We start from the raw sequence: 13076 nt of genomic DNA, 5'->3' as shown, positions 1-13076 counted from the left end.
CTATGACTACACAATATCTCCGAGTCCCATCAAGCGCAACATTCAATGACGCCGCGTACTATTTTCTGAACCCTGACTGCGCTTGTTGCGAAGCACAAAGCAGCGAAAGCAGCTTTGAGACATTCTGGGACACCCTGATCCCTTCAACTAGCTTTCTGGTACGTACAACTTCTGCAACATCTGGACGTGCGCTCTTCTTGGTCTCCAACCCGTCCCTCTCCTGTCTATCACCGCACCTGCCTCAGCTCCAGATTAATAGTTGACATTGGACACCTTACTTTCATTATTTCGGCGAATCTCTATGGAACGGGTTGTTCATTCCTTGAAATTCGCTGTGGAATTCAGTCCAATGACATTTTTCTGCTGTCTCAACACACTGGCTGACAGACATAGAAGTAGGCATCTCCGACCGTCTCGACCTCGACTCCAACCCATTTCATGACCATCCCGTACCTACTAGGCGTCTAGGTTAGCCCAGGGTCGACAAAATGGCGACCTCGCTCAATAACCCGACGCCTGGCACCATCAATGCTCTGCTGGGCAAGCTGAGCGACGCAGATCCCGACTTCCGATTCATGTCCTTGACGGATCTGAACACTATCCTTACCAAGCAGAAGCCCGATTTCTTGCAACATGACTACAATACCGCCTCACGTATTGTGGACGCCGTCATTAAGGCATTGGATGATCAGAATGGCGAGGTTCAGAACCTAGCTATCAAGTGGTACAAATGCGCACCCCGCAGGCTGTAGAGGACTCAAATATCAAGCTCTTGCTAACAAATGTCTTCCCAGCATCGGTCCACTGGTTTCTAGAATTCCCACCACGGTCGTTGCCCCCACGCTTGAGAAGCTCACCATGATCAAGATGAAGAACTCGCCCGACAATTCCCTCCCTTCTCTGGCTCTCCGAAGTGCTATCTCGGCGTTACCCAAGCCTGTTCGCGGTATTGCCCCCACGAGAGAGGTGGTTGACACCTACAACATCATAAGCCGTGTCCTGATCCCGCGCATCCTTGGCTTCTCCACTACTTCGAATGCATCTCGGCCCATGGCCGGTGAACCGCAGGGACTCCTCGACGAGAAGAGTGAGGTAACCTCGGAAGCGGTTGATGTCCTGATTGAGGCAGTACGGTGCTTTGGCCCCTTGTTGCAGCCCCTCGAGGTTGAGAAGTTGCAAGATGTCGTCGTACACGTCCTCGAACGAGACGGCACCTCGTCACCTGTGAAGAAGCGCGCTGTCGTCGCTCTCGCCATTCTCGGTCCCTATCTTTCTCCTGAGGTCTTGAACGGGCTTATCAACAAAATCAATACGGCATTGCAACGTCCAAAACTTCACCCTGTAATGCTGCGGCTTTACATCAACATTATGGGCTCGCTTGCCCGATCTATTCCCCATGAATTCGGCGAACACCTACCCACACTCCTACCCTTCATCTTGAAGACGCTTGGCCAGGACCAGCTCCAAGTGCAGTTGGAGGCTGTTAGCGAAGGCAATGACCAAGCCTCTGTTGAGTTCAACGAGGTCCGTGAAGCAGCATTGGTAGCTCTTGATGCCTTCCTTGCGTCATGTGGCACCCAGATGCGCTCATTCACTGAGGATGTCATTGCTTGTTGCCTTCGATATCTTAAGTATGACCCCAACTATTCGATGGATGAAGATGAAAATGATGACGGAGATGACGAAGAATATGAGGATGATGACGAATTCGGGGATGACGCAGGCTTCGACGACGATGACGATGCAAGTTGGAAGGTCCGGAGATGTGCAGCAAAGACCCTCCACACCCTCATTTCCACTCGTAGCAGCGATTTATTGGATAAGGGAACCTTATATTCTGAGGTTGCTTTGCCACTTGTGAAAAGATTCGATGAGCGAGAGGAGAGCGTGCGGCTGGAGGTCATTGGAACCATGGCTCTCCTTGTCCGAAAGACCGGGGAGGGCGTTATTCGGTCCTTATCTGCAGATGAACAAGACTTGCTGCAATCGCTTCCAGAGAGTCGCAAGCGACGGAGGCAAAGTAGTGGTGGAGTCACTATGACAAGCAAGGCGCCTTACTTGGGCGCGACCGGCTTGACCTCCCCCGCTCGAGAGGAGGTGCCGTCGACAGGGCCACGCGCAGATCTGTCCAATATGACGCCCTCCATTGTGAAGACTGCGACGAAACTGCTCAAGGGCAAGCAAATTCCTACCAAACAAGCAATTATCAACTTGCTCGACGACTTGATCTCGGTTCAGCATGGTGGTCTCTCGGAATACTTCGACGTGATCATGCAGCCCATCATTGAAGCCACAAAAGTCTCTGTCGGGGCTACGGGTTCAACTTCCACAACGCTCTCTGGAGGCGCGGCTTCGGCCACTGCTACCACGCTTCGTGTTGCAGTGCTCGCCTTCATCAGTGACATAGCAAAGACGCATTCGTCCAACTTATTTCAGCAGTACCTGTCCAAGATCGTAGCTGGCGTTGTTGCTGCAGTACAAGACCGGTTCTACAAGATCTCGAGCGAGGCCATCAGAACTGCCGAGGAGCTGGTCAAGGCTATCACGCCTCCGCGTGCGCGGCTCACATCCAAGGCCAACAAGCCCGAGTTGCACAAGCTATACGATATCATTATCGATCGGACCGCCGCCAACGATGCTGATGTCGAAGTCCGCCAAAAAGCCATCCAGGCGCTGGGCACGCTCCTGTCAAGAACTTCGACTCATGATGGACTAACTCTCCTTCCAGCAGACAAGAGACAAGCGGGTCTCGCTTTGCTTCTGGACCGGCTGCGCAACGAGACGACCCGTCTTTACGCAGTGCGCGCTATTGATAATGTCGCGGCACACTCGTCTACTGTCGGGAGTCTAGATCCCGCATGGATTCAACCTGTGGTACTGGAGCTTTGCGGACAGCTCCGCAAATCACATCGTGCCCTTCGGGGTGCCAGTGTCCAGGCATTAAAGCATCTCATCACATCTCCTGCTTCCAAGGGCAATCTTTCGGCCGACACCATCAGCGGAGTCGTCATGGCTATCCAACCCGTCATTGCGGCTAACGATAGCCATCTTCTTGGTCCAGCACTACTAGTACTCGCCCATTTACAGCAAGACATTCCGCAACTCATCTCATCCCCCAATCTTATCCCGGGTCTCTGCGAGCTTCTCAAGAAGAACATAGCGGGATCCGCGCTAGATTCGCTGATTGCATTTGTGATTAGTGTTGGTCAGGCTGGAGTTGGCCAGCCTTTGATGCTCGGTGTCTTGAATGTTGGCGTGGCCGGTGACCCCGCCGTGGTGGGCAAGGTCGCTGGAACACTATTTGTTGCAAGTAATGGGAGCTCGGGAGTCGACATAAACAGCTTCATCAATGAGCTGCGTGCCTCGAGTAAAGCCCAGGATACTGCCCGTCAAAGTCTAGCACTGGCTATTCTAGGAGAGATTGGCCTTCGCCTCGGAGCTCAATCTCCAATCACACCAGAGATTTTCTTGAATGAGTTCAACGAAGAGCCTGACAAGGTCTCCATCTCTGCTGCCGTCGCCCTTGGACGCGCTGGCGCTGGCAATGTGTCGGTATTCCTCCCTATGATATTGAGCGAGATTACCGAGGGAGGCAGCCAGATGGACGAGAATGCCGGCCCAAAGCAACGCAGTAAGCAGTACCTGCTGCTTCAATCCATCCGCGAAATTTTGCATCAGGTTGTCGTTTCATCTACAGACATTGGTGCCTACGAATCGACCATCTGGGAGCTGCTTTTTGCGGCTTCGCAGACCGAAGACAACAAGGCCATCTGTGCTGAGTGCATTGGTCGATTAGTCATTATCGACCCAAAGACATACATTCCGAAGCTTCAGGTATCTTAACTCAGCCCATATTTTGCTGTTATACCTAACGTGTTGTAGGCATTATTCAAGAACCCCTCCACCGAGTTTAGGGGTGTGGCCGTCCAAGCGATTAGATACACGCTACCAGATAGCGATGAGTCGTTCGACGCCTTGTTGAGAGATGTGCTATTCGAGATGCTCCTCACCGTCCTCCAAGACGAGGACATGGTGATCCGTCGTCTGGCGATGACGACTCTGAATTCGGCCGCCCACAATAAGCCCGACCTCATCTTGCCCCACCTGGGACAGCTGGTGCCTTATGTAATGACGGAGTCCGTGATTAAGCCAGAACTCATTCATGAAATTCAAATGGGTCCCTTTAAACATCAGGTTGATGAAGGACTTGAGGTTCGCAAGGTAAGCTACTGCCGTCAACTACTGAGTTAAGCGTGATATCTGGTCCCTTGTGACTGAATGTTCCGCAATTCGTCGTAGAGTTGAATTGCTAACGAAAGACGCAGAGTGCTTACGAAACCCTGTATGCGTTAATGGAGACTGCGTTCTCACGCATCAGTTCCTTGGAGTTCTACGATCGTGTTATTGCTGGACTTCGGGATGAGAACGACATTCGGTCACTGTGCAACCTGATGCTGAGCAAGCTGATTGTCATCGATCCTGACGAGACGACACGACGCCTCGATACTATTGCCGAATGTTATCGCAAGATTCTTTCTACTAAGTTGAAGGAGGGCTCCGTCAAGCAGGAGGTGGAGAAGCAGGAGGAGGCCAACAAGTCAGTGCTGCGTGTGACGCTTCTTCTGGTGGACAAGACCAAGACGACTCTGCCCGGCGCTAATGTCGTGGGCGCGTCTAACCAAGCACAGCAGCCTGTCAGCAATCCTGTGTGGCAACAGTATTGGGAATGGGTCAACAAGGACTTCGAGAGGCAGGTTAAGAGCCTCCGCGAGGAAAGCAAAGACCTGGTCTAGGACACCGCTTGGAGTTTTGGACAGGACATGGAGACAACGTGCCATGATTTTGGCAGGTTATCGTGTTCTGAGAAATACGATGAGATGTACTGCTGGTTGTACCAAGAGGCCTCAGACTTGACCGTCAATTTCGAGTCGGGCAGTGAGTGAAAATAAATAACCAAAACAAGTGGCGGCAGAGAAAGCCGTAGCTGCTGCAAGTAATGATGATGCGACTAGCTTTTGCACAGTGTTAGATCCAATAGGAGTTACTACTTATTGAAGGGAAAAGGAACAAAACATTCTGGAATCTTGATATACAAGTAACTGCTACTGGTTTTAAGGTCGACTTGTAGCAGGGACGAATCTATTTGACTAGATCTTAGGGATTTTGGTACCGAGGTGCGTGATAGTCCCCGCAGTACCCGATGAATCAACTGAACCACGGAGGTCAAAGATGATGCGACGGTCTCATGAACCTTGATCTTGTCAGGGTCAACGGCATTCTGTTTACACTGCCTGTATCAGTCTCAATGTCTTCGATTATCCACCGGCTTTCAAGGTGTGCCTGATCCAATCCAACCGTCATGAATTGCTTAAAGGCACGTGGAAGAAGGCCTACGCAAGTGGTAACGATTATTATCATATTCGTAGCTATTACAGCCAAAATATCGCCAACGTGGTTAAGGATAAATATAACGCTATCCTTGACCCCGGTACTAGCGAAGGAGGAAACGCCGGATTGGAATTAAAGTGTAACGAGGATACCACACGTCTTATAATATAATAGTTAGGTAGTATAAAGGGTAACTAGAATAGGCTAGTATATAGGTACCTAGGAGGGATACTACTTATAGCTAGTACTACTCGTACAAGTAGACGGGATATTACTCTCGATAGTACCCGAACTATAGGAGCTACGTGTAACGAAACCTCTAATAGTCTAGCTGCGTAAACCACTAAAGAGTCTGTAAGGGTTTGTGCTAGTAAGTAAGTCCTGCTGTGGAGTCCTCAAGCAATAATATCGGGGTTTGACGTATGGAGTAGAGTGCTTTGGGTAACTGAAGTATTCAAGTAGGGTAACTGGGAATAGAGTCGTTAAGGCAGTTTGCCTCACCAATGGGTTAGATTGATGCTTAGATTGATCACTGAAGTAGAGACTGTCTATCTATGAAATGCCTGGGAGTCCTGTCCCTTATATAGCCAACCTCTCCTTCACTGATTCCTTGATCATGTGAAGGTCAACCCTCGCAGACTCACTACAACCAGGTGACTTACAGCTGGAACACCTGCCATGGCAGTGTCAGATGGGAAGCCAATCATAACCCTTGTAGGAGCCCCGCCAAGCGTGGACGACTTAGTCGCGCTCCCTCAAACCTAAGTTGTCATCTTCTTTCCTTCGCTCCTTAGAGTAGAATCTTCGTCGATAGCACCTAATCGAGGTCTCTACCAATGCGATGCAACCCAGGTCGTGACAGATCACTTCCGGCTCACAGCTCAGAAGGTGATCCAGGTCACGTGACCGTTCCTGTCTTTGTGGTAATAGTTCTTCCTTCCCGTGTCGGGGTTCCTGCGGCCTGCCATCGGGCCTGGTTGGTTTAGTTGGTTAGGAACCAACGGTTCGTAACACTTGTGACGACTGACACATGGACGATAAGCAGGGACATCCTGACATGGCCTGCCCTGATCTGGACGAGCGCGTTCCCCTTATAATAGGAGAACGGCCAGACATACTTGTAACCCTTCCCTTCTCTTTCTTCCCTAGTTTAGTATTCAACAATAGAGATGCACTGATATGCAACCTTGATTCGTACCTATGTGCCTCTGCCTCGTTACAACACTACGGTAGAACGAGTTATAACGGACCTTATCCTAAAAGCCGGAATCTAAACGTATCGCCGCTAAGGGTCCGCTATAGCGAGCTATAATAAGGGTACGAGTAGCCGCTCCGTCTAGAAACTACTATCCGCCTCTAGATCGGCGGCTACTAGGAGCCATAGAGTGCTGTATATAGCAGTTAGTGGGACTAAGTGTTAGTGATCTACTGGCATTCTAGATCTTTTGGTCTATTAGCTTAGGGGCTTGGTCCTCCCTTGTGACATTTATAGAAAAAGTATATAACTTAATAATATACGTAGCTTGATAGTTTAAATTAATCAAAATTAAGCGGATTTTAGTTTACTTGTCGATTATTGTCAGATAGGGCACCTGGTTCCTGTCAGATAGGACACCTGGTTCCTAGGTTCAGAAATAATATGGCACTAGAGAAGACTAGTGTCACTTGAAGTTCAGACGGCGAAATGAACCCCTCTTCCCGAAAGTAACTCCGAAGTTCGGGGTCAGACACCTGAACAATGCACCTCCGACATTTCCGAAAGAATCTATAAAGGGCAGAGCAACGGGAGTTCGCGAGAATAGAACACAGACAATAACACACCTCATTCATATACAATCTTATGCACTTCTGACTACTCGATTGGACACACGTGATATTCGACAATTAAGAGTCTCACTGCCTCTGGCATCATTGTTTTTTCACAGAACTTCATTTAGGCATGTCACGGCCTCCCTTCGAGAAAATCACAATGTCAAACAAATACGCCAACACAACCTTCCTAGCCTCTGGCAAGTACTGGGAAGAATGGTCAGCAGAGTTCAGAGGCAAAGCCAAAGCCATGGATCTCTGGAAGTATATCAGACCTACTAATCGACATTACTGGCCTACACCTCCTAAGAAGCCAGTCGTGAAAGACTACACAGTCGACAAGAACCTGGAAAGGGCTTTTCAGGTGGCCTGGAGAGAGAGCCAGATTGAAATCGCAGAGCGCTCTGAAAACTCGCCAGATATCGAAGCCGCACCTGAGATGGTTCCTACAAACCATCTGAGCTATCAAAGGACGGCAAGGCTGAGTATGCCATCGACACTTCTGCGTATCAACAAGACCACCGAAAGTACAAGGAACACCGGGACCATAGGATCGAGCTCAGAAACTGGGTAACCGAGCACATCCATCCAGATCTCAAGAAACACCACTGTGGTGAGGACGAATCTCTGGATCAGTGGTACACCAATCTTGCACTTGTAGGACAAGCATACGAAGAGGACGCAAGACCGGCAGCCCGGGACGCCTACTTGAGTCACCTCAAACCGTTAACTAGTCCACCAAAGGACATGAACGACTGGATTGATACCTGGGAAAAGGTAGTCCTCACTGGAAAGAAGAAGAAGATTGGAGAGACGATCAACTCTGACTCCTGGGGAAGAGACCTTCTGAAGGCCCTGTCCGGGATATGGCCTACATGGACGACAACCTTCAGCATGACACGCCAATCAGATATGGTAGCAGACAGACTCGACGTCGGGGACATTGCTGCAGAGATGCGACGAGTTGCACTCATGAAGAACGGCGTGCTACCAGCAAAACGTGCTGTGAGAGGCTCGTTTGTGACGTTCAACCAGGACGCATGTGACGAGGCAGAAGAGAATCCTCTCACTCCTACAGTGCCTCGCAAGACTACCAATGGCAGAAGGAGTGGAGGAAGAGCAAAACGAAAAAGGGCAGAATCGACAACAGTCGAGGACAAATCGGCAAGTTGGTGCCAAGCGTGTCTAGGCGAGCACCCACTACAATCATGTTGGCACGTGTTCAAAGACAAGAACCCCTACTACGAAGAAGGCAAAGAAAACAAGACTGTTACAAGACTTGTTGCCCACAGGATCAGGACAGAAAAAGGTCTGAAGGAGGAAATAGAGAAGATCAAGTAGGCAGCAGTCAACAGTTGACTAGCTCAGTTCGAACTCAAGATGGGCAAGGTGCCAGCGAGCTTCCTGATAAGGAAAGGGAGCACCTATCCCCTGAAGAACTCGACAATTCTTGATTCCGGAACAACTCTCCATGTCTTCAACGAGATCAGCAGGTTCCAAAATTTCCGAACGCCAGCCACAAGAGACATGATCTACGCAGGCAAGGACATAATGAAAATTGAAGGATACGGAGACGTTGATATTGAGGTACAGGGCGACCAAGGACCAAATATACTGAGGCTTCATGATGTGGCCTGGTGTAGAGGGTTCGCCTATAACCTCGTATCTCTTCGACTGCTTCGACGCAAGGGGTACTGGTGGGATAACAAGTATCCGAACAACTCATTACGACGGAAGGACAATTCTCTGGTGTGTCAGATCACGGAGATGTTCGACCAAGTCGTAATATAATACTTGCCACTGGAAATAACCCCACAAACCTTCTTTACACGTCGCAATCAACACATTTCTGCTACAAAAGGTAAGCCAAAACTGGTCACAGCAGAACGCTGGCATCTTCGTATGGGCCACCCAGGCCCAGAGGCACTGAAGCACTTGGTTAGCCATTCAGAAGGAGTCAAGGTCAAGGGTCCCTTTGGCCCAAAGACTACTGAGTGTGATGGCTGTGGCACCGCCAAGACTAAGCGACAAGTATCCCGGATTCCAAAGGAACCGGAAACAGAACCAGGAAGCTGCATTGCGGTGGATTTCCACGATCTCGAAGAAGACGACGAGGGCTTCTCAAGACTGTGTCTGTTCACCGACAGATACTCCGGATACTCATGGGACTACTACATGAGAGACAAGACAGCAGAGTCAATTATTGAAGCACTGGATGATGTTTTCGGTATCCTCGAGCGACAATTCGACATCAAACCAAAGTCAATCGAGTGCGACAACGAGATCACACAATCCTTCAAACTGAAGGGGTGGCTCCAGGCACGATATCTCAAAGTCAAGCCCTCTGCTCCACATACACAAGCCCAGAACGGTGGTGCCGAGCGCTTAGGGGGTGTGGTCAAGGAGAAATCGCGAGCTATGAGAGCAAGCTCAAAACTTCCAAGCTTCCTCTGGAAAGAAATTTACCAGGCAAGTGTATACCTGTACAGCAGGACTCCTAAGTACTTGTACAATTGGAAGTCACCATATGAGCGTTTCTACACCTACGTGGCCAACAGGGACAGAACCACAGTCACAGCAAAGAAGCCTGACCAACGACATCTGAAAGTATATGGTTGTAAGTGTTACGCACTTACGACAGATACACTTCGGAAGTCAAATCGCATGAAAAAGCTGAGCCCGAGGGCATGGATTGGATACCTTGTCGGCTACAGCTCTACAAACATCTACCGAATTTGGAATCCTCACACGAATAAGATGATCAGCACACGAGATGTTATCTTCAATGAGGAAGAGACATTTAGTGGTTCGCTAGAGACACTCAAGGATGAGCTCCTCGGTATATCAACAGAGGAAATGGAGGCACTGCTTAACCAAGTTAAGCTCAGGGATGCCAAACAACATGAATCAACAGCTGCCAGACATGCTGAAGACGAATGTGTTTACGAAGTACAAAACATTTACGAAGTTCAAGACCAAGATTCAATGCTTGCGTTCGAGCAGGGTGATGAGGACGAGGATACAAGGATAGCAACCGATGAAGCCGCTGAGCAGACTCACGAGCCAGCTCAGGGGGGGTCCGAAATAACTGAGCACGCTGGAGGGACTGATCACCCCTATACCACCGCAGTTTTCGCCTCCTATCTGTCCCCGTCTCTCTCACCGCCTCCGCCTGCATGTTTATTGGCCGCTGCAATTCGAAGCTCAGGAACCAACGAGATAAGGGATGTTACAGCATCCCCTATACCGGTACCTCGACTGATGTCAGATGTTACGGAAGTCCGGTCAGCAACATGGGCTGCCGCGTTCAACGCAGGCATACTCTCAAGCCCAGCTGGCCAGATGAATGGACAACTAGTCAGTAAGGCAAGGGTCACCAGAATGCTGGACCGAGCCTTTGCTTCGAAAAACAGTGATCCCTCAGGTCCTCCAGTTATTACTCTGAAGAGGCCTGCAATCAGAGCGAAGCTGGAGGCTGGAGTTAAGGTACACAGGCGTGAGATGCCTCCTTTGCCTAAAACGCACAAGGACCTAACTGGCCAGCCTGGGAAGCGCGAGGAACATCCAATGAAGAGGGAGTTCCAAGAAGCTGAAAGACAGCACCTCGCGAGCCATCGAGAGATGAGCACATGGCGCAAAGTCGCTAGTGATACCCCTAGGGGACAGCCAGTACTTGACTGTATGTGGGTGTACGTATACAAGTTTGACAAGCATGGCTGGTTTATCAAGTGTAAAGCGCGCCTCGTGGTGCGTGGTGACCAGCAGGCTAAGTCTGTATACGAACATACATATGCGTCAACTCTAGCTGGAAGGTCATTTCGATCTCTTATCGCAATTGCAGCCAGGTTTGATTTGGAATTACTTCAGTACGACGCAGTCAATGCATTCGTTAATGCTAAACTGCCTCATCCAGTATATATGAGAATGTGTCAGGGTACGGCTAGGCCGAAGGCAATAGTACAGAGTGATGGGGAGTAACGGGCGTCCCTCCTACGTAGCACCGGGTGGTCACTGGCGGTCTCAGGTAGGGGTGCCCACGGTGATGCATTGATCTCTGCCCTCTCTATCTTCCTTCGTCTCGACTCCTTACTTATAGCCAGCCGAGGTTCTCTCTCGGATTCTGGATGTTTGCTTCCGTATGTCTGTGTTCCTCCGACTTCGGCCAATATCTTGGACAGCGGCTCCTTATCTGCAACCAAGCGATTCCCTATCCGTTGCAAACGGCTTCCTACCTGGTGGAAGCCGGCCCGCCTCGGATGACACTTGTGGCTCTGACAACTCCTTCCCTATCCTACTTCGAGATGGTCCTTATATAGATAGCTAGGCCGCCGCTTGGACCCGGCATAACAGCAGGGTCGGCGATGCCAAGGATCTTGACTCTCGTCATCCCAAAGCTTCACATAGATTGTAATCATGACTCGGGAGTCTTTTGTCCGAAACACCCCTCCGGCGGCCCGCCGGTGTCCTGCGTTCAGTGTCCTGACACCCACTGGTGCCTATGGCATTCTGTTCTCTGACAGAATGCCACCTGGCTATAGGAAAAGAAGCACGATACTCTTGCTACTCAAAGCACTCTACGGACTGCGAGAGTCACCTCTACTTTGGCAGGAAGAGTTCACCTCTACTCTAGCTAAGTATGGCTTCAAGTCAGTCCCTCATGAGCCCTGCTGCTATACTGGCAAGAATATACTAATCTTCTTCTACGTGGACGATATCGTCGTCGCATTCCATAAGAAGGATCGATCTGTAGCACTCTCTACAGTGGAACAGTTACGACAGTCTTACGAGCTGACTGGCGGAGATGACCTACAGTGGTTCTTGGGCATCGAAGTTCTACGGGACCGAGAACAAAAGCTGATCTGGCTATGTCAATCTGACTATGCGGACAAAATCTCGAATCTTGCTACCGAGCCTGAGAAACGATCCGTCGAAACGCCAATGTCAACCGAAGAGCTCTTACCCTACGAAAAGCGGTCTGACTACGCCACAATAAACATCTATCAGCGTAAAGTCGGATCAACTATACAGACGCTAGGATCACGGGACCCCGCATCGGAGGAAGGAAAGGACCGACAGGTCACGTGACATACAGGGGTGGATATGTTGGATATGTTGGACAGCCAACATATCCAAATGAGAGCCATGCTTCCTGTATATAGGACCACGCCAATACCGATCCTGCAACGGGAAGCGGCACTACCGCCAGCAGAAATCGCACTCGACGCAAAACTCTATGCGGCTTCTGTTAGATTACACAAACTGGATAGCCGCCATCCCTTACGCAGGAGGCTCAGACATCCTACGGGCCCCGATTCGAGGTTAAGGCGTATGGCGAGCCTAACCCCAGATACTGCAGAATATATAGATCCTCTGCAAATACCGCCCTGGGAGCAGGCTGGCGAATGGTCCATCACCCTCGCCAAGATCGGTTATATCCCAGGACAGTCAAAGGAGGAGGCTGCCCGCTCGTTTCTACAAAGGATAAACGAGTTTTCAAAGCGCGATATAATAATCTATACAGACGGCTCGCTGGCTACCCATAGCGACAGGACCTTAGCTGGAGCAGGCTGGACTGGTTATCAGGCCGGTAAAAGACTACTCTGCGGGTCCGAACTACTGGGCTCTCAGATAGAGGTATACGATGCGGAAGCCCACGCAGCACTACGGGGGCTTCAGGAGGCTGTAAAGCTTCCGTCCAACAGCATGGCAGATAACTTCCACATCTGCCTCGATAATCTCGCGGTTGCGGGTAGGCTCATCTGTCCAAGTCCCGGAAGCAGTCAAGCAAAATTCACCGCCTTCCAAGAGCTGTCCAAAACCTGGTCACAGAGAGAGCGAAAACCCTGGACATCCCCGGGACAAGTGTATATCTGGTGGTG

General features: G+C 50.2%; 1 protein-coding gene across 1 annotated transcript; it reads left to right on the top strand.

Annotated features, from left to right (window-relative positions):
* Nucleotides 1–488: 488 nt before the first annotated feature.
* Nucleotides 489–4793, top strand: BCR38DRAFT_492843 (armadillo-type protein; the record flags this gene model as incomplete). The annotated part of the gene is made up of 4 exons (XM_040864700.1): nt 489–724; nt 795–3834; nt 3883–4221; nt 4326–4793. 4 exons carry the CDS (start codon nt 489–491, stop codon nt 4791–4793), a joined length of 4083 nt encoding a protein of 1360 aa, XP_040721115.1.
* Between the last annotated feature and the right edge of the window lie 8283 nt (nt 4794–13076).

The sequence above is a fragment of the Pseudomassariella vexata genome, assembly GCF_002105095.1.
Source record: "Pseudomassariella vexata strain CBS 129021 chromosome Unknown BCR38scaffold_1, whole genome shotgun sequence".
In the NCBI taxonomy this organism is placed as follows: domain Eukaryota; kingdom Fungi; phylum Ascomycota; class Sordariomycetes; order Amphisphaeriales; family Pseudomassariaceae; genus Pseudomassariella; species Pseudomassariella vexata.
The sequence above is the reverse complement of the archived record's forward strand: the minus strand, read 5'-3'. Positions and strand labels throughout refer to the sequence as shown.